The following is a 27,412-nucleotide window of genomic DNA, read 5'->3' on the forward strand; positions in this document are numbered from 1 at the left end:
TACATTGCGAGCTTCGTGAAGGCAGACACTATGTCTGTTGTATTCATCATTATATCCCAGACCTCAATTTACCACATTGTGTGGTACAGAGACACTGTAGAATCTATGGATATGGGTTGTTTGAGTAAATTAATGTACATTTTATGGGGCTTAAGGATTTTACGTTATCTTCGATGCTACAGATCCACTATAATGCATTTTTGCGTCAGGGGCAAACAGTTGCACAACAGCTTCTTAAAACAAGTGCAAGAATACAGCTAAACTCAGTTTACTAGCATGCACTGCGCGTGCGCTATTTCCCAATTCCGCAACGCTCTTAGACCCTCTTGCTAGAGAATCACCTTTTGCGCTTGCACGGATTGGGGATGCACAACCAGAGGGCGGGTTCCAAAGAAAAGGAAATAGTTGCTGCTCCTGCGTCGCTCTCTCTGGGTCTCGGGATGGCTGCGCAGGCGCACAGGTACCATTTTGACCGTAAACATCCTGCCGATTTGAACCGAGCATTTGGGCGGCAGGAAGAGCGGCGGCGTAACGGCAGCCATCTTGTTTGTTTGAGTGAATCGGAAGGAGGCGGCGGCCGTGGCGGCGGCGGGAGCTGCCCCGAAGCTACACCTCGCGAGGGCTCCCCCCTCTCCCCGCCCCCTCCCCCGACCCTTTTCCCCTCCCCGGCCGCCCAGCCTGCCCGGCTCCCGGCGGAGACCAAGGTGAGGTCCGCGGCCGAGCCCTTCCTGGGCCCCGGCTCCCTCCCTCTGCCCTTTCCCCGGAGAGCGAGGGGTAAGGCGGGCCTCGGGCGCCCCGGGCTGGGCCGGCCGGCCACCCTCCGCGCCCGGGCCCCTGCGCCCTGGCCCGTCCTCGCCCAGGCCCCGCGCAGCCGCGTCCGCAGCATCGCCTGTTCGGTAACAAATAGTTCCGGTCCGTTCCAAGGCCGGGAGCCGTTACCCTGCCGCCCCTCGGGAGCTGTATCCCCCCACGGCCGCGGAGGCGCGCCGGGCGGCGGAGGCAGGGGAGGAGGTTTGAGCGAGGCCGCCCCGGTTGCCTGGCCGTCTGCTCCTCGGGTAAACATGGCCGGCTGGGAAGGCGCGGGCTTCGCGGCGGAGGCGGGCGCCCGCGGGACCGCTCGGAGGGGCAGCCCTGGCCGCGGGGTCGGGGGACGTGCGCGCCCTGGCTCTGCGGGCTTGGCGGTGGCGGCGGGCCCATCGCCGGGACGTGCTGCTGTTCCCCCTTCCCTTCTTATAAAAGAAAATTTTTTCGTTGGTGGTATATTAAATATTAGACCAAGAGAAAACGCGACCAAGGGAAGTTGCCTCTTATTCTTAGGAAATGAGATAATTGATCCACCCCCGCCGCCCCCGCGCGCCGACTTTCCTAATGATGAAGGATGCTGAGTGTTGGTAGGGATGCTTTGGGGAAGTACGTGCTTCTGACAAATACTTGGGGCCTTTTTCCTCGCTAAGAAAGCCTTTGCCGAACGATCTGCTTTGATAGTGTGGGATGACACTGCCGAGTCGCGCTGCCGGACTTAGCGGCCTTCTTCAAATTGAAAGAGGGAAACGCTGATGGTTTGTCTGGCCACCCTATGGTTGGCTAAGCTCTCTTCAGCGTTCAAAAACGCGCTTCTGTTTTTGTTTCTGGTAAAATCTTGTGTTTAACGGCTTCTCTTTGCAAGCCAAAGTTAATATTTGTTCTCGTTACACTGTAAGAATCGTTACTGAATTCCGGGGGGGGGGCGGGAAATTCCTATTAAAATGAATTTAAATGCCAGTGAGCTGTATGCGTCTGTAGAATTTTGGAGACAGGCTGGAGAATCTTTCCTAAGTTGTAGAGTCATTAAATTCCTTTGTTTTACTGTTGGAGACAACTAATAATTATTTTTTAAAAACAGTGATGAGGACATACGTTACATCAGTGATTAAATTTCTCAACAGTTCGTAGGTGGTTGTAGTGACAGCAGTGCATAACTAATGGACATAGTGCTTTTTAAACGCCAGTTAGAATTACATCGGTAGGACAGAACCTTTATTTACCTTTTTGTTTGATAAAAGGCAATACATTAAGCACTCTAGAATTAAATTTTCCGTTTAGAATGGTACATTCTTAATGTTGAGAATTTATTTCCAGGTGATTTCCTGTTTACTGGAACACAAAACTGAGAGATTTTATCTTTTATAGTTTAGTGCAGAAGCGAAGTTTCTAATTTTTGAGAATTAAAGGTTGTTTTTAAATATTGAGATGTCATAATTGTTAGGTTATGGTCATAGGTTAGGTGGCGGCGGGCCCATTGCCGGGACCTGCTGCTGTTCCCCCTTCCCTTATAAAAGAAAATTTTTTCTTTGGTGGAAAATTTTTTCGTGACTGGTATTTGCTGTGAGATGTTTTTCTAAAGTTACTATTTGCATCTGCAGTGGCACTATTAGGTATGCTGTTCAATTTGATTCTCATAATCCTGTTTGGTAAACATTATCCTCTTTTATAGATGAAGCTAAGACTCAGATGTTAAATAACCCTTAACCATTACAGAACTACTAAGGATGGAGCTGAATTTGAACCCAGGATGGATTGTAAATCTCTTGCTCAAAGAATGTTAATACCCAGAGGGAGGTTTCTAGTGTACTGCACAGATACTTTATGCTTATGCAAGTGCATGTAAAGAGAGAGTGAGCCCTCTTTTTGTATACATGTATATCATTGTTTAAGACTTGGAATTTCGTTGTATGATTGCATTAATATCTTGTCAAAATAGCTTATTAGGAGGCAGGTAGGTTATTTCTAATATTTTGCTATTCAGAGTCATGCTGGCGAGTCATGCTGGCAAGACAGAGGTGTGGGCTCTGAAGTTCAAGTTGCACTTGGATTAAATACTAGTGACCTTTGAACATGTTACTTATCCTCTTCTGTTCTCTGGTCTGTAAAATGGGCCCGTATTCATCTTATAGGACTATCATGAAGGGAAGGGACAAAGTACTTTGAATTTAATAAGGTGTTTCTTTTTTAAAAATTCTGTTATTAATATTCTATATGTCCAAGTGTATCTGGCATTATTACTGGAAAAGCACTTTTATGGTTAGAAAGTGTGTTTGGAGTTCTCTTGCCAAATTACCCTTCAAAGAGTTCATACCAATTTATACATCCACTGTCCTACACTGTTTCTAACAGTTGAGTGAAATACTGAGATGACTAACATCACTGTAGAAACATGAGCTGTAATTTGACTTTGGTTTTCTGGAAAGATATTAAAGAAATTGGCATTTTTTACATTCCTGCTTATGTTCTTAAATATCAATATTAATGCCATTTCACATCAGATTTGAATTTATTTTTGGATCAATTGAAAAAAGTTGTTCGCTGCTTTAGAAAAAATTGATTGAGAAATCATGAAATGGCTAAGCTGTGCTCTGGGACCAAAAAAGTCAGAATCCAAAACCTACAGTTAGTCAGCTTTTTTTTTTTAAGACTGTTTAAAGTTTGGTATTAGTGAGGGGGAAAAATGGTTTAAAAAACAACAGGGGTTACACTATCTCCTTATTTAGCTATAGGCCATTAGTTGATCCACCACTGTGTCTCAGGATTCCTTTAGTTATTAGGGTGATTTCCTCTTGCTAATTATTTCCCAGATAAATTTTAGCAGCACGTTGCTTTTAGTTACTCCCCGACCCCACCCCCAATCTCATGCCAAGAAAGCATCTATTTAGGAATCTCTGCTGACGCTTAGCTGGGATATTTTAGGTATGGCCCTCTGACTAGCAACTGAATTTCTGGCCTGAGTTACTGACACCTGTTGAGAAATGCCAGTAGTTATAATTTCTAAAATCTCCAGAATTTTTTACGTACGTCAATTATGAGATCATTTGGTGTATCTCATTTCCTTATTCATTAAGCACATATTTAGTAGTCATGCTGCATGCAGTAGTTTAGGAGCTAAATATTAAGGAATTATTTGGAACACAACTACCTTCTACAGTGGAACTTTTGTATGACAGCAACTGCTATTATTTCTAAGAACACAGTGCTATATTGGATTTCTACAAAATCCTGTACATTTTATTTATAATGCTGTAGAGGAAGCTTAATTTTTGCACAAACTTTAAGACTTGAAGCACTGACTTATAACATAGGAGGCTCTCTTTGATTATGGGAAGCCATATTTGTAAAATTTACAGCCATATCTAAAATACTGCTAAGTGGAATATAAGATATGCTTTTGATGTTACTTAAGGCTTCTACCTTAGAGTGTTTGATTTTAAACCTTTCAGAGAGAGAGTTCACAGCATCAGGCAATTGATGAAACCCATTTTTTTTCTTGAGAACATTTCCCTAGTGTGAATTAATGATCCCACCAGGAACATGTTCAGAGAATGAGTGCTTCAGGACCCTTTGCCATTAAGTGACAGAAAATGGAAATGGTGCAAACCAGCCTGAATTATTACTGTTGCACCTCCATGCTCACAAACTTCTTTGACAGGCATAAAATCTCTTGCCTGTGATATGTCTAATATATATTTTCTGTACATCATTGGAAAGGAGAGGCACAGTTTTTAATTAGAGTACAATAAACAGGTCTCATTTTTTAAGTGTTACAGTCTCTCTGTAAAAACATGAAAATACAATCTGGATTTTCTTTTTAAAGTAACTCAAGAAATTTGATATTTCTACATAATTCAAGAGAAGATTTACACTAGCAGTATGAGAGATGCAGCTTCTCTGTATCCTTACTAGCATTTGGTGTTGCCATCAACAGTGATACCATCTTGTGGCTTAATTTGCATTTTCCTAATAGTGATGTTGAACATTTTTTCTTGTTCTTATTTGTCATGCTATTTTTCTTCATTTGCTGATTTTCTAATGGGATTTTTTTTAACTCTTGAGTTTTGATAGTTCTTTATGCATTCTAGATCCACATCCCTGTCAGATAATATGGTTTGCAAATAGTTTTTCCTAATCTGTATTTTGTCTTTATATCATCAGTGGGGGCTTTGATAGAGCAGAAGTTTTTAATATGATGAAGGCTAATTTATCGGGTTCTTTCATTTTATGGGACGTGTTTTTGGTGTCATATCTAACAATTCTTGCCGAGCTTTAGGTACTGAAGGTTTCCTCCTGTGTTTTTTTCTAAAAACTGTTTTAGTGTTACATTGTCTGCTATTTATTTTGAATTAATTTTTATAAAATGTGAGGTTTAGGTCAAGGTTCGTATTTTTGACTGTCCAGTCACAGCACCATTTGTTAAAAAGACTGTCTTTCCTCCTCCAAGTTATTTCTGCATCTTTTTAGAAAAATGAGTGACTTATGTATGTTCATCTATTTTGGGGTTCTATTCCATTGATCTGTGTGCTTTCTCTCTGCCACCCAATGTGTACTAGTGTAGCTATACAGTAAGTCTTGAAATTGAGTAGACTAATTCTTCCCACTATTTTCTCTTTTTTCCCCTGAAATAATTTTAGCTATTCTAGTTTTTTTGCCTTCTCATGCAAGTTTTGGTAAAATCTTGTCAATTGCTATTTTTAAAGTCCCACTAGGATTTCAATGGGGGTTAGTTTCTTTAAAAACTATAATATACACTCATGCTACTCAGCAGTCACACTTGTCCCAGAGAAATTAAACTTTAGACATTTGTCCCAGAGAAATTAAACTTTAGGGTCACCAAAAATCTGTATTTGCAAATATTTACAGCAACTTTATTTGAAATAGCCAAAAACTGGACACAATCAAATGTCCTTCAATAGGTGAATGCATAAGCAAATTGTAGTATACCCATCCCATCCTGTATTGATAAATGCAGCGGCTTGGATCTCAAGAGTATTATGTTATGTACAAAAAGTCACATACTGTATGATTCCATTTGTATAACATCCTCAAAATGACAAAATTAGAAATGAAGAACACAGTGGTGGTTGCTAGGCTTAGGAATGGTAGGGAGTAAAGAATGGGTGTGACGGTTAAAGGGATAGGCACAGAAAGCTTTATGGTGATGGAATATATTGTTCTGTAATTTACTGGTTCCTGGTTGTAGTTAAACAAATGTACATGTGATAAAATGGCATAGAACACTACCATACATTGTATCAATATCAGTGTTCTGGTTTTGATACTGTGTAAGGTATCATTTTTGAGGCCAACTGGTAAAGGGTATCAGGGAACCTCTACTATTTCTGGAACTCCCTGTGAATCTGTACTTACTTTAAGATAAGAAGTTTTTTTTAATTTCCTAAGTGCTTTTCATGTGTTATGGGTGTGCTTGAGTGTATTTCTGTAAAAATATGGCAGTATATCTTACTGTGGTGTCATTGACATTTTAGAAAAATTCATTTGGCAAAACAGACTTTTTAAAAATCCTCTGTGAAAGAGGGAAAATAATTCGCACAGTTAGTGTACTTTGCAAACTGGATTTTGCAGGCTGCCTTACTTTTTTCTTATGTATTAATACATTAGCTTGCTGAAAGAAAAGGGCTACACAGTATTATTCTGAATTTAATGTTTGTAAGTAAACAAGTATTTTTCAAGCTCCTGAGTTGAGAAAGATATTTAGGTATATATAGATACACGTAAATGAATGATACTCTACCGTTCAAAGCCTCAGTTTTCCCAAACTACTTACATATAAAATGGGGCCAACCCACCCACCTATCTCTGCTTGGTGGACTGAAGTGTTCAGCACATTGCTTGTCATGAGGTTAGCAATGGTTGTCTATAGCATTTATCTGAGAATCTCAGTTTTTAATGGGCTTCTAAAAATGGAAATTTGCACATGAATTAATATCTCTGCCTGAGTGTTTTTCTTCCTGGACATTCTTTTCTTGCCATAAAGACTAAATTCTCTAACTTTTGGCCAGAAGCAGACTATTGCCAGTCAGTATTCAGGATAAAAATGAAAGAATACGCATGATGGAGCATATGGGTACACGTGTTAATGGAACGTTTAAAAGAATAAATTTTCTGGTGACAGTTTTAACTTAAAAAAAATACGTGCTTTTAACACAATGGGCATGACAGTGATTTGGCTGTTTTGTCCCTTTTCCCTTTAGCTCTTAATATATTGGGTCTTGCTCTCCCAAAATTAAAGCAAAAGCTTTTTTTTTTTAAATGTGTACTGTACTTCACTTGAGCCTTTCATAGTTCTCATATTAAAAAGAATAGGAAACTTTATTTTCAGATTTCTTATGTGTCCCTGATAAACATTTCAATTCTTACATGGTATTTATATCAACTGTTTTCCCCCCTTCAGATTTCCTCCTGTTCCATAATCAACCAGAACAATGTTCTACGCACATTTTGTCCTCAGTAAAAGAGGGCCGTTGGCCAAAATTTGGCTAGCGGCCCATTGGGATAAGAAGCTAACCAAAGCCCATGTGTTTGAGTGTAATTTAGAGAGCAGTGTGGAAAGTATCATCTCACCAAAGGTATGTTTGATTTTGATATTTTTATTCACTTTACCAATTGTTTATTGATCTATAAAAGAGAATTCTATAAAACAACTTTTTTGGTAGGCTTCTAAAGGCATAATAGAATCAGAAAAAATCCATAGATCATCCAGAGTTCCAGTTTGATATTCTCTTCCCTTCAAAAATTCTGTAAGTACACAGATATTTTCATTTGTCTGTTTCAATGGTAGATAAGCATGAGGTTGAGCATTACCCAAATATTTCACATCTGGCTTTCTAGATGTTTTTATACTTAAATATTTATGTATAGAGTTATTCCTGACTTAGGAATTTACAAAATATTAATATTAATTAGAATAGGTTTCTATTTAAGATCTCAGGGGTGAGATCTATCTGTCTTAACCACCTATCAAATAGTATCCATACCACTTGCTCCATCTAGCATCATAGGTCCACTTGCTTATTTCTTAAAGAAACCAAGCTTTTTACCCATCTCAAAACTTTTGTACTTGCTATGCTCTTCCCCTAAATACTTAATTACTGTCTTCCTCCCTCTAGAATGAAAGCCTTATGAATGTCCCTACCTTAGCTTCCTTGTGCACGGCTGTGTTCCTAGAACAGCTTTGATTGACATCCTGTGAAACTGTTCTGAAGCAGTGGTTTCCACCCTTGGATTTCACCAGTAATGGAACTTGAAGTAATACGGGGTTTTTGTGTTGCCACAAAAGAACCTTTAAAACAAACAGACTCAATTATAATCTACTCTCATTAGCATTCCATTGAAGAACACACATGTTGATTTCAAAAAAAAAAAAAATGTCTGAAGGACTAATCTCAAAATAAAGGAAAAGTCCTTAAATATGATTTACATATAATATCTGTTTTAAAGGTCCTTAATTGGGCCTTGTATTTACACATATGCATGCGCACACATACACCCACCAATTGTCCTGTTGTGAGAACATTTCAGATCATAGCTGGACTAGCATTGTGATCTACTCTTCGAATTGGTAGATGGGACAATACTGGAATAATGTATTAAATTAGAGTAATTATTGTTGAAAGAGCAAGGGGATCTCAGTGGCATAAAGTTGGGATATAGAAGAGACTTGTTCAGATTAGTTATGTGGGAAAGGACATGTTTTAGGTGGGATAAGCGAACATTTGTATTTGGAATTAGTTGTAAACTTTCTGTATGCAGAGGTTTGGCTTGATTTAAAGTTAACTGGTGAGATTTACTGGTATTAAAGATATTCTATCATGTTATTTCTAAAACAATGCTAATTTGAAAACTTTACTAAAATGAAAACTTTCAGAGGAAAATAAAGTGACCTGTAGTCCTACCACTTAGAGAAACCTTTAGTATGCTTTTATGTATGCATGTTTTCTTACATACAATATTGTACACAAAAACTGCATTATATGTTTTGTAACAAGACTGCATTCAGGAAAAGCTGTATTCATAGCTTATCATAATTTTGAATGATTGCATTGTACAGTATCATAGTGTCTTATCCACAGAACTTAAGTACAAATAACAGAAGCAGACTTGACCAAAATTGAAGTGATGTCATTAGTGTGATCATAAATTCACTATAAAAATACTGATGTGTATGATTGGGGTGGGGGGCTGCTTTAGACACTCCTGGGAATGTTTTAATATACGGCATATGTACTGAAGTACATTTATTGTATCCAAAAACACACTTGGCCCCTATGATTTCAGATACAGGATTATGGACCCTGTAATTCATTGTGAATGTTTTTGAATTTTAATTACTCTGGTCCTGTTCAGTGTAACCATTCAAAATTATGATAATGTTATGAGTGGAGCTTTTCCTGAATGCAGTCTCATTACACAATAGTATGAAGCAGTTTTTATGTACACAAACGTCAAAAAAGGAGAAAATTGCATAAATGCATACATAAAAGCCTAGAACACATGCTAAAATACTAAAGATTTCTTCAGGTGGTAGGATTATAGGGTGTTTTTATTCTTCTCTTTTTAAAAATAACTGAATAAATATTACTTGGAAAATCTTTTGTTCACCTCTGTAATTCTTAATATTGATGTTTAGAAGTATAATTAATAAGCAAGGTGATATACTTTTAAGATTTTTGATTAATGCATTAACAACCATTTGCTGTGTGGGCAGATTGTACCAGTTTGCACTCCTGGTTAAACTGTATAAGAGCATCATGTTTTCTACTTTTTATAGGTATGCTTACTGAAATAAATGGAAAAAGAAAGAAATTGAGCTCTTTTCTTGATATATGTGGCTTTTTTTATAAGACAGCTTTATTCTTATACACAGAAAATCCTGGCTTCTTTATAGTATTCTTACATTTTCTTGGAAAACTTTCTAGTTCAACTCGTGTGTGTGTCTAATCTTAACATCCACAAGCAAATACTGAAGTTGATCTTGGCTTAAAAGGATAAGAAAATTTTTTCATAGTACTCTGCACCCCATTTGGGATGCTACAAACATACAAGACAATCTGCTATATGAAGGTATGCCCCAGCAGCCACAAAGCAAGGCATACGATTCAGGAATAATGTAAAAGACTATATAGAGTGTGTGTGAGAGGGAGAATAACACTGTAAAAACCATTTCTAAATGGGTTTTATTTGGTTGATTCTTTTTTATTGTGATAGGATATAAAGATATATCCATAGAATGAGCTGACCTAAAAATTTCTGTATGCTCTTTGTGCAGTTCTTGTTACAGGAAAATGTCGGTTTAGTTATTTAGGACAGGTGTCAGACATGACTCAATTGCAACTGCATGCCTTCTCTTAACCCCCTTGCCCTCTCTGGTTGGAAGACCCACTGGCAACCTCTGCAGAGCTTTCTCTGTATAAATAGCCTGTGTTCTTTATTATGCCTATACACCTAAAATTAGCTGGCTCAACAGCAAAAATTAACATACCTGTTCCTACACTAAACTATGAACAAAACTAATGCAGAAAGGAAGCCTTTGCCCAAACACCAATCTTTTTAGAAGTTGCTAATTCTGGACAAGATAATGGCATGCAAAGGTTGGTTGAGTTTTTTCCCCGCCTACCTTCTCCTTTTTAAGTTGCAGTCTATATCAATTTTAAATTTCCTAAGACCACATCATAAAAGTAGATTCTCTTTTTCCATTAAGAGCAATGTTTTAATTGGGTATTTTTCATATCAGCAATTATCTGATAAGTCCCAAATTTGATCATGAGTTTATTATAATTTTAGATACCTAAGAATTTATAGCAGTAAATTTTGTGATTTATTCTGTAAGGCATGTGAAGTGGCCATAAATATAAGCCCTGAGAGTCATCATAAATAGAATCCTAAGACTGCTACAGAGAGTAACACATGTAACCTAAAAATAACAATGTTTTGCTCTTTTGTAAGTAACAATATATTAATCATAATTTAAACTTTAGGCAGGTAACAACTTTCTTTGCTACCTTAGAAAGAGTTATATGGCATGATTTGGAAAACAGTCTGGGAAAGTTTGAGTTCATGTTCTCTCAACAAATTGTCCTTATTATAGCCAGAACATTTTGAGTCATTCTGTTTAGACTCGGTGTTTACTTTTTCATTCTCTTCTCAACTACTGCATCTCATCCCACACACTGTATTCCACATAAGCACTGATCAGGATCTACCTTGCATGAAACAGACTGGGGAGTGTTTTTTCTCATGAGAAACGATGGGTACTATTAGCCATGTCAATTAGTCTGCATTCCAGTCAGGTAATAAAAATTCAGTGAAAAGTTGCTTAAACAGTAAGGAAATTAACAGTCTTATTTAATTAGAAGTTTAAAAGTAGAAAGGTCTAGGATTGGTTCAGCAGTTCTGTGATCCTATCCAAGAACTCACCATTCTTCGTTTGTTAGCTTTTTGTCTTCATACTAATCGCCTTGTGGTTACAGAGTGGCTGCAGGCAGCTCCAAGTTCACCTACTAAGAACACTAAAGGGAGAAGGAAGAGAGGGGCACTCTTCTTTTACTGGGGAAATCTTCCTCAGAAACTCTGCCATGCTTTCCACTTCTCGTGGGCTGACCCGGATTGTGTACCCACTCAAGAAGAAGTATTAGCAGAGAGGAATGAGACGGTCAACCTTGAAGCCTGTGGACGTTCACTTCCCAAACAACTCAGGGTTCAGTTAGTCAGCAGGGACCAGTGGCTCTGGATTGGCAACCAAAAGTGCCACATAGTCCTTAGTGTGCTGGTGACAACGGTCCATGGAACGCCTTACTTAGTACCTGCTTCATAGCCACCTTTGCATCTGTGTTAATTGATGAATTACCAGTCTACTTTGGGGGTATACTTAGGGAATTTACAGGTAAAGGCATTGAGAAAATACAGGTAGTCATGACGTAACTTCAAATAAATGACAAAATGTATGAAGAGTAAAGTAATAAACTGCTTGTAAAGTAAATAAAGTAAAAGTTTCCTACAAATTGCACAAAATATAATCTTCGATACGTGATTTCTTCTGTAACTGGATTAGATTAATGTTAATGTTTTTATTTACAGGTGAAGATGGCGCTCCGAACATCAGGACACCTCTTACTGGGAGTAGTTCGAATCTATCACAGAAAAGCCAAATATCTCCTTGCAGACTGTAATGAAGCATTCATTAAGATAAAGATGGCTTTTCGGCCAGGTATTACTTTAAAAAAAGAAAAAAAAACTTTGGCATTTTGTTTAGTGTGGAAAAACTGATAAACAGATGTTCTAGATCAGCATATTTCTTTTAATTATAAGAAACCCTTTAAAAATAGGGCAGGGCTTGGAGACACAGTGGTTCAAGGGAGGAAACTCACTTTTCTTTTGTTCTACTTATGGAATTATGAGTCACCCCTTTTTTGTTCTTCCTTTGCCTTTTTCTTTTAACCTTTCTTTAGCACCTTACATAGAACTGAATCATCAGAGGTTGAAATGTTGAAAACTAATGTTCTCTGTAGTTACTTGTTTTGTCTTAGGAATAGCTGATTGTAAAACTGGACTTTAGCAAACTTCCAACTGCATAGGTAATAACTATCATTCATCTGAATTCATGTATCATTCTGTAATTTTTAAAGCATTGATTTAATTCTAACTAAAATAATGTATAGAAAATATGCAGGTGCCTTATACAGCAGTTTCTACTGAGGATTATATTCTAGTACTTTAATAGATGAACAGTAAAGTTGTTGAGATCCAAAATTTAATTTAAAAGTAAAATGTTTAGGCAGAGGCTATGATACTTGAATGATTTCTAACATGTGGCTACTAATTGGCATTTTGCTTGAGTAAAATGTGTTTTGGTTTTTTTTTGTCTTTTTTGTCTCTTAAAGCAGTGTATTTTTACTCTAGGCATTTTGAAAATATAGGGAAAAATTAAAATCATGTAATCCCACTTTCCATAAAATAAACAACTCTTAATATTTGGGGTACTCCTTTGTAGTCATTCCTTTTCCCCATAAATTTCATGCTTATTTAGAAAACTTACTCATATTTATTTGTTGATATGTCTTCTTAAAGACCAGGTTAATCATAATTAGTGCTTTGACGTTTTTTATAAAGCAAGTACTGTGGTTTATGATTATCGAAAACCAAAGTACTTGTGCTTCATTAGTACTTTGCATCTATAAAACGACTTTTCTAGGATATATAACCTTAGAAGATTATACCAGTGCTACCTTCCTTTGAACTCTAGAGACCCGTGATGTAACCAGGCCTTCTATTTACCATTTCTTTTCCAGGTGTTGTTGACCTGCCTGAGGAAAATCGAGAAGCTGCTTACAATGCTATTACTTTACCTGAAGAATTTCATGACTTTGATCAGCCACTGCCTGACTTAGAGTATGTCTGTCTCTCTTTCTTTTGTTTTTTAATTATTGACTTGGTCTGCAAAAAATGTTATTGGCTTCCAGACATAATTATTTTCCTTGGAATGTTGAGACATTGAGTTAACATGTAGCTAAATTGCATATGCTTTCATTCAGGATATTGTGTGGCTATGAAATGTGTAACCTAGAAGAGTTTCTTCTGTAAGAAAATTGTGTACAAAATTCACCTTTAACACAGCTAAGATATGATAATTCAGATATGCTTAGACCAAAGCTTGTGTAAACTGAACAGTTGTTGAGGTGTGTGTTTTACATGATGCTATCAGTAAACTTGAACTATCACGTCAAGACTTTTTCCTCAGAGGTACATACTAAAGTCATCTAATGGTTATCTACTTGGCTGAGCTATACACAGCCATAGGTTTTGTTGTTTTTTTTAATAAACACATGAGATACCTTTCTTGAAAGAGCAGTAAAGATCATTGTCACAACACACGTTTAAAAGGAGAAAGTGGTACAGAGATGGTCATTAGCAGCTTACTGTGGTATGTTGTTTCCCTTTTGACACCCTCAAAATCTAGCTGTTGTTACCATGATGGAATGTGACTGACTTTCCAAGTGACTTCGTAGCACAGCTGACCACCAAGAAATCCTTTGCACCCCATTTATTTTTTGACAAATTTCTCTGCTTTTTAAAATGACCCGTGACTCCTAGCTAGCATAAATTTATAGGATTTATTTTGATTTCTTGCGTATGTTAGTGCTAGGCACTGTCTAGCTGCTTCACTTTTTATTTCCCTCTCCTTATACTTCTATCATGTTACATTTTTCATCATAAAGTTTTTTAATGCAGGTAAGAGCTAGATTAGTATTATGAGCTCCATGTACTAATCATCTAGCTTCTTTATTTATCATTATATTGCCAGTTTTATTTCATCTGTATTTTCCCAATTCTCTTTCCACCCTTGCTTGATTATTTTAAAGTAAATAACAGCTATCTTATTTCATCTGCAAATACCTCATATGAAATGTATCTCTTTGGAGGTATGGAATGTTAAAAACATACCCATAATAACATCATTTTTAAATTAAAATTACTCCTTAATATGATATCCAAATTATAATAACTCTTAAATAATAGTGTCCATTCAGCATTCAGATATACCCAGTTAACACATAGGGCTTTTTTTCCCCCTCCCAGTTTGCTCAAGTTAGGGTCTATAGGAAGTCTGCAGACAGCATTTGGTTACTATATCTTAAATGTCTCTCTTAAGAGTGTAGAAGTCCTACATCCCTAGTATGTTTTTACTTGCCATTAATTTGGTAAACAAAACTGGTGATTTGCTTTGAAATATTTACATTCTTAATTTGGTACATGATATTCCACATTGGTGTTTAAAGGTATATGTGTTTATTTATTTAGTATTTTTAAACAATATGAGAGGTTTTTATTTGTTAGAGGAAGTAGGGAGTCAGAAAGGCCAGTAATATCAGAGTTAACACAGCCTCTAAGTTTCTGGGACCTGGTGAAAACCCATGCCTGTCTGGCCCATGCATTGCTGAGTTTTTCCTCTGTATTCTATGTTACTTTACGTAGCATTGTAGCATATTTCACTTGCTGGACATTGGTGGTTTTAAAACTTAAATACAAATTAATTTACAAATCGTTACTGAGATTATTGGGTTATATTTATGTAGTAGTAAATGTTAATTTAAGGCTTTTAAACCTTGATAGGTTGTATATGTTTTTCCCTTATCCAGAGAAATTTGTCCTGTTTTCTTTATAAGTAAGTTATAATAAGACTTGAAATTAAGAATTTGAAATTCTTTTCAAGTGACATCGATGTGGCCCAGCAGTTCAGCCTGAACCAGAGTAGAGTGGAAGAGATAACCATGAGAGAAGAAGTTGGGAACATCAGTATTCTACAAGAAAATGATTTTGGTAATAGAGAAAGAAATCACTAGCCACTAGGTGTAATATTCTAATTCTGTTATGGCATTACTAGCAATTTGAAAAAGAAAACCAGACATGTTACATTCACAATTACAGAGACTTAAAAATTTCATCTCATCAACAAAAAAATTTGCCTTTCTACAAGTATATTAAGCACCATTTCCATTTATACTCCAAACTTAAGGTTCGTTCTTTGCCTACCACTGCTCCCCATATATGGTGATAGAATCTACATACTGATTTGTGTAAAAAGTCTTAACAATGAGGTAGTGCTCATTTTTAAACTAATCATTTTGGAACTACATTATGTACTTACTATTCTTTTTGAAGTATTCAAAATTTAGCAAATCAAATTTTTTTCTTGATGAAAATACATTACAAAGTGTATCTGTGAATGTTAATGGAACCTAATATACATTCATATTTAGACTTAACACATGTAGAATAATCTACATTTGGATCTTACATTTGAATTTGCTAATCATGCCCCAAAATCAGTTTATGAAATGTAGATGCTAAAGACTTAAACTCAATATGACATTCAAAGATAAATAAGAATTCAGTAAGCAAATGTGACCTAATCATAATTATTACTGTTTTCTTTTTAACAATAGTGTTTCTAACTTTTTTCAACTAATGACTAATATTTGTGTAGGCGACTTTGGAATGGATGATCGTGAAATAATGAGAGAAGGCAGCGCTTTTGAGGATGATGACATGTTAGTAAGCACTAGTGCTTCTAACCTCCTCTTAGAGCCTGAACAGAGCACCAGCAATCTAAATGAGAAAATTAACCATTTGGAATATGAAGACCAATATAAGGATGACAATTTTGGAGAAGGAAATGATGGTGGCATATTAGGTAGGTCACAACAAGGTCGTTTGGTTATGCTGACATAATTTCTTTACCAGTTGGGGTGTTTTACAGCAATTGCTAATTCTCAGTCTTGAGTAGCTGTCTAGGTAAGTATGTGTGAGTTTTGACCAGTTGATTGAGTAAAAGTTTTCTGTAAATAAAATAATAATACATGATTTTGTTTAAAGGTACTTGTCTCAAGAGTTTTTAGTTTCTAAAGCTGCTTATTTGTGTTTGATATCTCTGTTAACTAGATAAATGTTTAAAATGAACTAGATATGAACTAGAAAATAAAAACTGAGAAAATTTTCATATCTTTTATATTTTTGTACACTATCTTGATGAGAAACATGCAAATTCAAATACAGATTTACATTTTTAAATTTAATCCATTTTAACATTTTTCTGGTGATTGGCGTTTGTTCTGTTAGCATTTCTTTTTCAAATGATAATTAAATTATATTCCTCATTTCAGATGACAAGCTTATTAGTAATAATGATGGTGGTATTTTTGATGATCCCCCTGCCCTGTCTGAGGCAGGAGTGATGCTGCCAGAACAGCCTACACATGATGATATGGATGAGGATGATAACGTATCAAGTAAGCATTTCAAGTTCAGTGACCTGGGCATAGTATGGTATTCAAAAAGATACTTAATGTAGGAGACCTCAAACTAACAGTTTCAGCTTTAAATGAACAATAAATCTCCTTAAAAATAGCACTTATGATCGATAACTAGTTCTGATTCTCATACGTGTTTAACCCTGGGCCCATCCCTTTGTTTGGCCAATAGGGTTCAACTCTGGAGGGACTTCCTCATAACTAGAAAAGTTTTTTTTCTTGGTAGCAGTGGGTTTTTTTTCCTGTTGGTAGTATATATATAAACTTCCCAAGCCTTTTGTGACCAGATTTCTGCTTTTATATAGTGGGTGGGCCTGACAGTCCTGATTCAGTGGACCCTGTTGAACCAATGCCAACTATGACTGATCAAACAACACTTGTTCCGAATGAAGAAGAAGCCTTTGCTCTGGAGCCTATTGACATCACTGGTGAGCAGACAGATTTTTCACTTACAAAACTTAGAACATAGGGTCCTAGTTCTGGCTGTTGTCCGCTAATCTGCTGCTTGCATTTTAAATAGCTATGCTGCTTTCTCCTTCATCACAGTCATCTATCATCATTGAATATTTAATTCAATTACAATTTGAGTATCAGACATCTGTACAAGTTGCTATGAAATACAAAAGTGTAGGACACGGTTTCTGTTAATATGTTTCTTTCAAGGTTCCCAGAAGGGTAGTAGGTCACATGTGTGACAACTAGAAAACACTGCAAGGCATTTTGCAGTAAAGTATAAGGTTGACTGTCTTCCAAAGTTCTAGTTCTGTAGAGTTGGGCTATAATATGAAAAAAACATAAGAATACTTTTTTTTGGTTTGTTTTGAACTTTGTCAAAATTTCTAAAATCAGTTAAGTATTCTGTTTGTTTTAGTGCTTAGTAAGAAAGAGCAAAATGTTTAATTGGATGTGCTACATCTGAGTTAAAAGAATCAATCTGAGATAAGTAATTTGGATGTGAAACTTAAAAATTCCTAGATGATTTTTGGGTACAGTGGGGTAGAGTACTTGAGATCAGTTACAATGTAATTCAAGGTATAGTTGTTACTTTTTAAGTAAACAAGATTAACTTTTTTTGGCTTCCTACTTAAAATTAGAATCTGATCACCAAAAATTGTGACTTGGGCTTCTGGTTTATACACTGTTTACTGTATATCTTACCCTACTTAGGAACTAAAAATGTGACAGTGAACAAGTCTTTATCCTCATAGAACTTAAATACTAATTAGGGAAATATGGCTAATTAAGTAAAATATGTATTATATTAATGACAAACATGAAGAAGTAACCATAAACAAGGTAAGGGGGGATATACAGCAGCATTTAAACTAGAATAGTCAGCCTTTGTCCACCATACTGGTAAGCAAGATGAAGTTAACTTAGTGGTCACTCAGGTAGTAAGTGGCTGAATCCAGAACGTGAGCCCATCTCTTAATCAAGTGTGATGTTCCATGTTTACGATATAAAGCAACATTGGCAAAAATGTATTGGTTCTTGGATTATTTATTCATTTTGTGCTGTAAGTCTATACATATTCATTCAGAGAATTTATCAAGCTCCTGTTGTATGCCATCCTCCAGTCTATATGGTACTTGGGAAACATTACTAAAAACAGATTCTGCCCTCCTGAGTCTTAACTTTAATACCAGGTGTGGAGAAAAACAAGGATACAATGAGACCAAGTTTGGTAGTTGTATGTTTCATGCTGGTCTCTGAAGAAAATGATCTTACTTCTTTCTTCTGTCATTCCAGTCAAAGAAACAAAAGCCAAGAGGAAGAGGAAGCTAATTGTTGACAGTGTCAAAGAATTGGATAGCAAGACAATTAGAGCCCAACTTAGTGATTATTCAGACATTGTTACTACTTTGGATCTGGCACCACCCACCAAGAAACTGATGATGTGGAAAGAGACAGGAGGAGTGGAAAAACTCTTCTCTTTACCTGCTCAGCCTTTGTGGAATAACAGACTACTGAAGGTAATACGTAGTTTGCAGAATTTTTTATTTCATACACTTCTGACCATTTTTAAAACTTTAAACCTTTTTTGATCAAGTATATTACATGTAGGTGACATTTCTCTTTTTTCCTCTCTTAAGTCACAGTTTACAGAGCATAATGTAATCTGAAATACTGTAATGTAAAAGATGTAGAATGAATTTTCCTATACTAATCCACTAACATTTTTAAATAATAGTTCTCTGTCTTCAACCTCCTATGATAAATACTAATTCTCTTGCCTCAGTATGTACTGTGCTTCAAATCTGCAATCTTAAAATGTTTTCTGGCTAAAATACAAGATGGTTCTACTTTTCCCATATAAAAAAATTTCTGGCTTTAATGAGAATTTTTTTCACCTACAAGCCCTTTTCTGCTCACTTTAGGTTCCAGACAATTCCAAAGTAAGTGACGAGAGGAGCAGTGCTGTTACTCAGTTGAAATGTGCATAGACAGTTGATTTTACTGTGTATTTTACTATATATTCTTAAGTGTTTCAAAGCAGCAAAGCTATGGTAAAACTGCTATTTATTGGAAGCACAGTCATTTGAAATAGAATAGGTCCTCAAAATATTTATGTTTGACTCATTAGGAATTTTTCTTAAGGAAGTAATTAAAAATACAGAAAACCACTTCTGTGGAAATTTCCATTACATTGTTTACAGTTCAGAAACGTATTGAAAATGGTTCAAATGTGATATATACATACATATAATATTTGCTGAGTAGAGATATACACACTACGCTGTCATTAAAAAATATTAAAAGTGATAGTTATTTTTATATTAAGTGTAAAAGTCACTGTGAAGGGAATTTGGTATGCTTCCAGTTAGGTTGATGTTTAAGTATATGAATATGAAAACACCGCAGGAAGATAAATTTAAAAACTTTAGTGTTACCTCCGAACTACAAGACAGTGGATAAAAAAAGGTTCTTTATTTTAAACTTTTCCAAAATTTGCTGCAGTTACCATTTGGAATCCTATCTTTAAAAGTCATTTTAAGATGGAATACAGTGTGAATATGACTTTTAAGTAGAAATCATGCTAAATCTTATATGTATATTGATTACAACTATATTAAACATACTCATGGAGAATATAAGTGGTGGTGGGTTTTCAGTTAATATGATTTGAGATTTTTCTTAATTTTGTTTTTTATAGCTCTTTACACGCTGTCTTACACCACTAGTACCAGAAGATCTTAGAAAAAGGAGGAAAGGAGGAGAGGCTGATAATTTGGATGAATTCCTCAAAGAGTTTGAAAATCCAGAGGTTCCCCGAGAGGACCAGCAGCATCAGCAGCGTGATGTTATCGGTCTGTTCTATTTGGAATAGTTCCCTTAAATTTTGAGTGATCATGTAGCTGAAAATTTACCTCTACATTACCAAAGTACAAGAAATAGGAACAAAAGAGTAAACTCAAATTTTCAGACAGGGGAATCTATGCTTGTATTGTCTGATTGTTACATATGGAGCTTTCTCTTTTCAATAAAGCAGCTTTCTGTAGTCCAGTATTGTCCTGCATTGGACTGGAGGTGGGACTTGTCCTTTTAAGGCCCCTTCCCACCTTTAAATATAGTGTTGCAAATTGGGTCAAGTACCCATGTCTTAATGAATTAATTTTAAAAGTGAATGTTTCTAGAACGTTATTGAAGAATCTGTGACCCAGGTTTCCTCTCATATGATCAATTGCAGATGAGCCCATTGTGGAAGAGCCAAGCCGCCTCCAGGAGTCAGTGATGGAAACAAGCAGAACAAACTTGGATGAGTCGGCCATGCCCCCACCACCACCTCAAGGAGTTAAGAGAAAAGCCGGACAAATTGACCCAGAGCCTGTGATCCCTGTAAGTAAGCACATCTGCCACTCAAGGCCTTTGGAGGTACTCGGTCATTTCAGATCCCTACTAATAGCAAGTTGACTAAGAGCCCTTTTGAGGTATCTTGGTTTAGGCAGAGAGTGGCCGCTGAGGATGTGAACACAGTGTGCCCTAAATGGAAGATGTCAGTAGTTGTCAGTCGTTCTGACTTTTCTTGGATAGTCTTGCTTCAGAGTGACCTAAAGTGAGCATCCTTGGCTAATGTGGAATCCTTGACTTTGAACTTCATTCTGATTTATTTTGTTCTATTTTTCCTTTCTCAAACATTCATCCAGGGTGAATCTAATAATTGTAGATAAATTAAGAAAAGTAGCATATGGAATCTGTTGAATTCTACAAGGGTTAAGTACGTTGTGAGTCAAATGAAACAAACTTTCTGCTTAAATAAAGGGGAATTTTTGTTCTTAAGCTAGTAGACTCTTGTATATTCCAGATGTCTAACCACTTTGATTTGTTTTCATTTTTGTCAGCAAGACTGAATGTTTTTTCTAGTTTTATTAAAATATAATTGACACATTACATTGTATTTAAGGTATACAACATGATGATTTGATACATGTGTATACTGCAAAATGATTACATTGCACAATAGGTTTAATTAACATTTATCACCTCACAGTTACAAAATTTTTTTTCTTGTCATGAGAACTTTAAAAGATCTCTCAGTAACTTTCAAGTATATAATTCAGTATCTATTAACTATAATCACCACACTGTGTATTAGATCCCCAGAATGTGTAACTGGAAGTTTACTCTCTTTGACTGACTTCGACCCATTTCATATACACCCCCCTACCCCAAGTAACCACCATTCTATGAGTTCTGCTATTTTAGGTTCCACATACAAGTGATACCAGTCAGTCTTGATCTTTGACTTAGCTCTCTTAGCATAATGTCCTCAAGGTCCATCCATGTCATCACAAAAGGCAGGGTTTCCTTTTTCATGGTGAGTAATATTCCATTGTGTTATGTATAATACATATTTATCCATTGACAGTCGCTGAGGTTATTTCCAAATTATGGATAATGCTGCAGTGAACATGGGTGTGCAGATAACTTTTCAAGATAGTGATTTTATTTCCTTCAAATAAATATCCAGAAGTGGAATTGTGAGATCATACGGTTTTTCACTCTTTTGAGCAACCTCCTTACTGTTTTCCATAGTGACTGCGCCAGTTTACATTCCCACCAACAGTGCACAAGAGTTCTGTCCTCACCAGCACTTGTTATTTCTTTTGAGGATAGCCATTCCAACAGGTGTGAGTTAATACCTCATTGTGGCTTTGATTTGCATTTCCCTGGTTAGTGATACTGAGCGCCTTTCATGTATCTTATCTTTATGTTGGCTGGCTATGTATTTGGAGAAACGTTTGTTCAGTCTTGTACACATTTTTTGTTTGGACTGTTCTAAGTTGTGGGTTTTTTTTTTATGTATTTTGAATATTAAACCCTTATCAGATAAATAAAATATCAGATATTTTATTTTCTCCATTCTGTAGATTGCCTACAGTATCCTTTGCAGAAGCTTTTTAGTTTGGTATAGTCCCAGTTACTTTTGCTTTTATTTTAATATCAAATCCAAAAAACTATTGCCAAGATCAGTGTCAAGGGGCCTACTCCATGTTTTTTTGTTTAGTTTTACAGTTTCTGGTCTTACCTTCAAGTCTTGCATCCATTTTGAGTTGATTTTTGTGAATGGTGGAAGACGGTGGTCCAATTTCATTCTTTGGCTTGTCGCTGTCCAGTTTTCCCAGCACTATTTATTGAAGAACCTCTTCCCCTAGTATATTCTTGGCTTCTTTGTTGTATATTGGTTGACCATGTAGGTGTGATTTTATTCCTCACTTTCTATTCTGTTCAAGGTTCATTGCTTAGCAAATGTTCCTGCGTATTTCCAGTACTGGGCAATTTTAGGCTATCTTAGTAAGTAATCACTGTATTTCTCAAATTACTGGAAAAGTAAAGCAACATTGGCTATTTTATGCAGACTGGCCACCATTAAATTCATTCAGTTTTCCTATCCTAAGTGTAAAGAAAGTAAGGTCTATTTTAAGGATTTCCCAACTTGAGTCTGTAGAATAAATTAATCTGGCAAAGGAGAGCTTTTTGGTTACCTTGGGCTCTTGGTTCAACCTCCATCAAGAGGTACTGACAGAAGAGAACTGGTTTTCTATGCCCTTTGGTGGTTAAGGAGTTGTCCAAAAGATCATTTTTCTGCTTGGAAGCAGGTAAAGAGTGGGTTCCTCCACTACTACTACTCTCTTGGTAAGTGTTGACCTGTCATTAATGTGGTTTGTTAAAAACTTTTTTTTTTAATGTTGAACAACTATTTTAAGACTGAAAGGAAGGAAATTGAAGAGATGGACCCAGAAAAGTGGTCTCCTCTTTCTTATTATTTACTACTAATAAGAAGAGTGCCAGGGCTCATTAGAGCCCAAGCTTAGTTGTGATATAGCCCTAAGGCAATATTTATGCAGCAATAGTTTACAGTACTAGGATAATTGATGATAAACGTTTTTGAATTGCCTTGGGGAATCAGTGGGTGGTTCTGTTCGGTTTGGCTTTTCCAAAAATGCTACTGTAGTATGTTTTTTGGTTTACTCTTTATAGTTTTTATTGTTTGTAAATTTCTGAGATAGACTTTAAGCATTTGATTAGTTAGTATGAAAAGAAGACATTTAATGGATTGGCTTCTTTTGTAAACTAACATTGCTTTACAATAAAAGAAAAATAATTTCATATACATAAGTGTTGCTACGGCCCTACTATTTCATTCCAACTTGAAAATTTCAAGTATGTATTAACGTATTTAAAGAAGCTACCTTTGAGGCAATATTAAGATGCATTTTATATTTATTGCTTTAAGCCTCAGCAGGTAGAGCAGATGGAAATACCTCCTGTAGAGCTGCCCCCAGAAGAGCCTCCAAATATCTGTCAGTTAATTCCAGAGTTAGAACTGCTACCAGAGAAAGAGAAGGAGAAAGAAAAGGAGAAGGAAGATGATGAAGAGGAAGAGGTAAGGAAACATCGGCTGAATAAATTCCCATTTCAGATTTAGCAAAAATCTTCAGCCAGCTCTTCTCCTTTTCATATTGGATCCTGGTTAGTTAAATGATATTGAGCATCAGAGTGATGAAAATGTTTGAATATAAGCAGTTTCACCAAGTTCTTAGTGATCCATCTACATCATTAGCAACATTAAACTTCGTGCTATACTGTTAATTCTGTTGACTCCCTCATGGGCTTTTGAAGGACATGGTACTGCTATTCCACTGATTTCTTGCTTGACTTTTAAATTGTAGCCACTTTTATTATCTTGTGTTCAATTCTTACTGCTGTTAGCATCTGCCTCTGTTATAACCTGTCCGTGGCCTAAAAATTAGATAACCAAACATTTTCCATTTGTGGGAGTTCTTTGTTTTCATTGGAATGAGGTGACTAAAATAGATTCAGTGATGACTCAAATGACTTTTTTTTTAAAGTAGTGGACCTTTAGGAATGGGTTTCTTCTTCATGGGGCATCTTAGAATGTATTTTATGTCAGATGTTTTATTTAGACCTTTATTTAAAATTTTAAGTGTCTTCCAGGTAACAGAGCATTTAAAGTCTCTTCCAAGACTAATTTTCATTAGCATCTGTGTCATTTGTCATTATGCCAGCTATAAGTTTCCTAAACTTGTCTTAAAGTCAAAATTTAGCCTCGGAGATACTCCAGCCTATGCACTGAAGTGTGTGCTATTATCTCAGACTTAGACTTACTGTGAATTCAGTATTTAGAATTGTTGTGCTTCCTGTTAGGTTTGAAGCTGTAATTCCTGGCTTTTCAGATATTTCCAGTTGCAGTATAGCCTGGGAGCATCTCAGCTCCGGCCCTGTGCCAACTTCAGAAAATCATTTAGGAATCAGGTCTATAATGAGTTTAGGAGTCTTCTGGAATGTAAATCTAGAAATTTGTGCCATCAAAAAAATACCTTTCTATTCAGTTGAAATAAACAGTGTGCTTAGTGGCATAGTTGGTTTATAGCCCAACATGAGTTCCCCGTTTTATGAGGGGCCAGTCGCTCACAGTGCACCCACCAGCTGCAGTCTGTATCCTTTTGGAATCATACTGAGCCAAATGTTTTCTTGTAAGTGCAGAGGAATTTAAGAAAACTCAAAGTTCATACTAGATACTAAGTGACTTTTCAGCAATTTTCTACTAGTCAAAATACACAATTGAAATGAGCTTTCAGGAGAGCTTTTGCAGCAGAGTTCTTTGTCAACTTTTTTTTGTGTGGGGGTCATTTTCAGGATGAAGATGCTTCAGGAGGTGATCAGGATCAAGAAGAAAGAAGATGGAACAAAAGAACTCAGCAGATGCTTCATGGTCTTCAGGTAGGCCACTGTAGTCTTAGAGAAAAAGACTTCATCAAGGATTTGGCACTGCTCCTTCCAAAAACAGTACATGCTATAATCAGAAGCCTGCCTTCTTCCAGAACTACACATTTTAAACTATTTCAATATATAAATTCTTAGGCCAAAAGTAAGCCTGGATAGCATTTAGGTAGCATTTTCCTATGGTTATCCTGTGCAAAACACAACTGTGGTGATGCTTATGGAACTCCTTTGTGTTTCTATACCTTATTTTGGGTAGATGTAATGCCTGTGTCTGATTTGACAAAGATTCAACACAAGATATTTTGAGTATATGAAATACCAGGCAAGTTTGCCAAAATAGATACAAAGGATAGTTGGATTTTTAAAAATGAACTCTTTAAGAACCATATAGGTGCTAGATTTTACTGTTAGATGTCCAAAGAAATGAGTCATTTTAATAGTCTACCTTCTTAATGAATGTCAGAATCACTCACTATTCAAAGAAGTCACTCCCAGGCCCCAGTTGACTATAGAGTATGCTTTTTCCAGTATCCACAATTGGCATCCTTTAAAAATTACTACTTTAGTGCGCAGATTACTTTCACTCAATTTTTTTTTTGGTCTTATTTCAGCGAGCTCTTGCTAAAACTGGAGCCGAATCTATCAGTTTGCTTGAGCTGTGTCGGAACACGAACAGAAAGCAAGCTGCAGCAAAGTTCTACAGCTTCTTGGTTCTTAAAAAGCAACAAGCTATTGAGCTGACGCAGGAAGAACCATACAGTGACATCATTGCAACACCTGGACCAAGGTTCCACATTATTTGAACAGCTAGAAGCATTAAAGCTAGTGTTCAATTCACTAGTATATACAAATTGCCCCCATGTGTAGGGCACACAAAACCCTTCAAGGAAATTTTAAGTTTTTGTCTGAATAAAAAGTCTCTGCCTTTTTCATTTTTTTTTTCCCAGTATTTTAAGGGAACTGCTTGTATGGATTGGATTGTGTTTGTGTTCTGATGGAGAAAACAAGCTCCCAGAAGATTAACAGTTCAGAACAGATGTGTGCAATATTCGTGCATGTGATAATGTTGGGTAGCAGTGGAAAGTCAGGGTTTTTTAAAAATCTTGGTTGGCCACTTAATTGCATTGGAACAGAAAACTTGTCAGGAAGAATGCCTGCCAATTTTAAGAACTGTGGAGTGAATCATGGACAGAAAGAAATTCTTTTCCCATCAGTAACACCAGCAATCTTCTTGGTAACCACTGTGTTTAGGGTTGGTACCCAAAGAGATTGTTCTCGAGATATGTTTTTAAAGTACAATTCCACAATGACCAAGGGGGTGTGTGAAACTGTGCTGTAACTAATCCCCCTCAATTACAAAAAGATAGAACTTGTTTTAAAGTGTTCTATTTTGTTAATCATTCCATTTGAAACTTTTTAATGAACCATATTACTATCCTGAATCTGTTGTTTTAGTGACTCTCTAAAATGAGCAGAAATAGACTTTTTAGAGTAGAATGAATATAAATTTGTACCTTTCCAGGAAAAGTTTTAAAAAGATGTTTAGATATATTTAAGTATTCAGATCATGAAAATAGAAATTGCTATGCCAACTAAGAAGATAGACTGATGGGAAATAACACACCTGGTTGACTTAACCATTAAGCAGACAGTGCTGTAAAAACTAATGGCTTCTCTGATATTTATTATAAGGTCTAGTACTGATGTCTTTTTCCAATGCTGCGCACTCCTGTGTTTGGACCTTTTTTAAAAATAGCTTTGCAACAGAACTCTGTATCCAGTTTCCTATAATTTAAGTGAAGAAAAACACATCCAAATAAAAGATCTAGTATTAACAGACCAGATAGCAACAGAAATTATGTGACTTACTGTGATTATCAAAACATATCTTATTACTCAAACTGAAAGTTCTAGCTTAAGTGTTGGCACCTTTGTGGGAAAAAAATCACTTTTGAAACTCAGACTCAGTGTATACCCAATTATTTAAAATCATGTGAAATGTTTTAAATTTGTGAACTCGTAATTACTGTTTTGATGATTCAGTTTCTTGATAATGGTAATTGTATAAAAGTGCTATTGCAGCTTTATTTTCAATATGATGTTCCTGTAAACCATGGGTTTTACTCCATTTGTAAAAAAACATTGTAGATAATTGAATGTTTGATTATAGAAAGGTCATTAGTTTCTTGTTAACACATTTTGTTAGTCTGGTTTTTGTTGCTTACCGGGTTTAATATTGTTCTTGAAAATAGTTGATGCTATGTTATGTATAACTTTTCTAATAAAAGTTGTGTTATAAGCTATAGATTTTGGGGTATTGGTTATTCAGTTGGTGATGTTGCCCCAGGAAAATGTTGATAAAAGAAGATATTTATGCCTTTTTGTTAGAATAATTTTAAAAAAGAACCATGTAACCTGAAACTTTGATAGGTGTATAGTCTTTATAATGTATATTAGAACATACTATTAAAATTAAACCAACAAATGGCTGGTGCTAAGGAATCAGGCACAGATACATATATTCCTGTAACTGT

At 36.1% G+C, this 27,412-nt stretch overlaps 1 protein-coding gene across 4 annotated transcripts; it reads left to right on the plus strand.

Annotated features, from left to right (window-relative positions):
* The first annotated feature begins 438 nt into the window (after positions 1-438).
* RAD21 (RAD21 cohesin complex component) lies at positions 439-27,183 on the plus strand. 4 transcript variants are annotated; one of them, XM_036876323.2, is made up of 14 exons: positions 439-460; positions 7,220-7,394; positions 11,902-12,031; positions 13,113-13,212; positions 15,035-15,141; positions 15,809-16,015; positions 16,485-16,610; positions 16,937-17,059; positions 18,381-18,604; positions 19,786-19,939; positions 20,320-20,468; positions 23,368-23,517; positions 24,792-24,875; positions 25,490-27,183. In XM_036876323.2, exons 2-14 carry the CDS (start codon positions 7,251-7,253, stop codon positions 25,679-25,681), a joined length of 1,890 nt encoding a protein of 629 aa, XP_036732218.1. In that variant the 5' UTR covers positions 439-460; positions 7,220-7,250; the 3' UTR covers positions 25,682-27,183. The 4 variants fall into 4 exon arrangements, with proteins under 4 accessions (XP_036732218.1, XP_036732216.1, XP_036732217.1 ...); XM_036876321.2 differs by lacking the exon at positions 439-460 and adding an exon at positions 554-704; XM_036876322.2 differs by lacking the exon at positions 439-460 and adding an exon at positions 800-1,055.
* Positions 27,184-27,412: the final 229 nt, after the last annotated feature.

The sequence above is a fragment of the Manis pentadactyla genome, chromosome 3 (assembly GCF_030020395.1).
Source record: "Manis pentadactyla isolate mManPen7 chromosome 3, mManPen7.hap1, whole genome shotgun sequence".
In the NCBI taxonomy this organism is placed as follows: domain Eukaryota; kingdom Metazoa; phylum Chordata; class Mammalia; order Pholidota; family Manidae; genus Manis; species Manis pentadactyla.

What these genes read in the sequence shown, in the direction of transcription:
- RAD21 (XM_036876323.2), top strand. Translation starts at nt 7,251, where the DNA reads ATGTTCTACGCACATTTTGTCCTCAGTAAAAGAGGGCCGTTGGCCAAA. An exon ending in AAAGTATCATCTCACCAAAG is followed by an intron (nt 7,395 to 11,901) that starts GTATGTTTGATT and finishes TTTTATTTACAG; the next exon opens with GTGAAGATGGCGCTCCGAAC. An exon ending in AGATGCTTCATGGTCTTCAG is followed by an intron (nt 24,876 to 25,489) that starts GTAGGCCACTGT and finishes GTCTTATTTCAG; the next exon opens with CGAGCTCTTGCTAAAACTGG.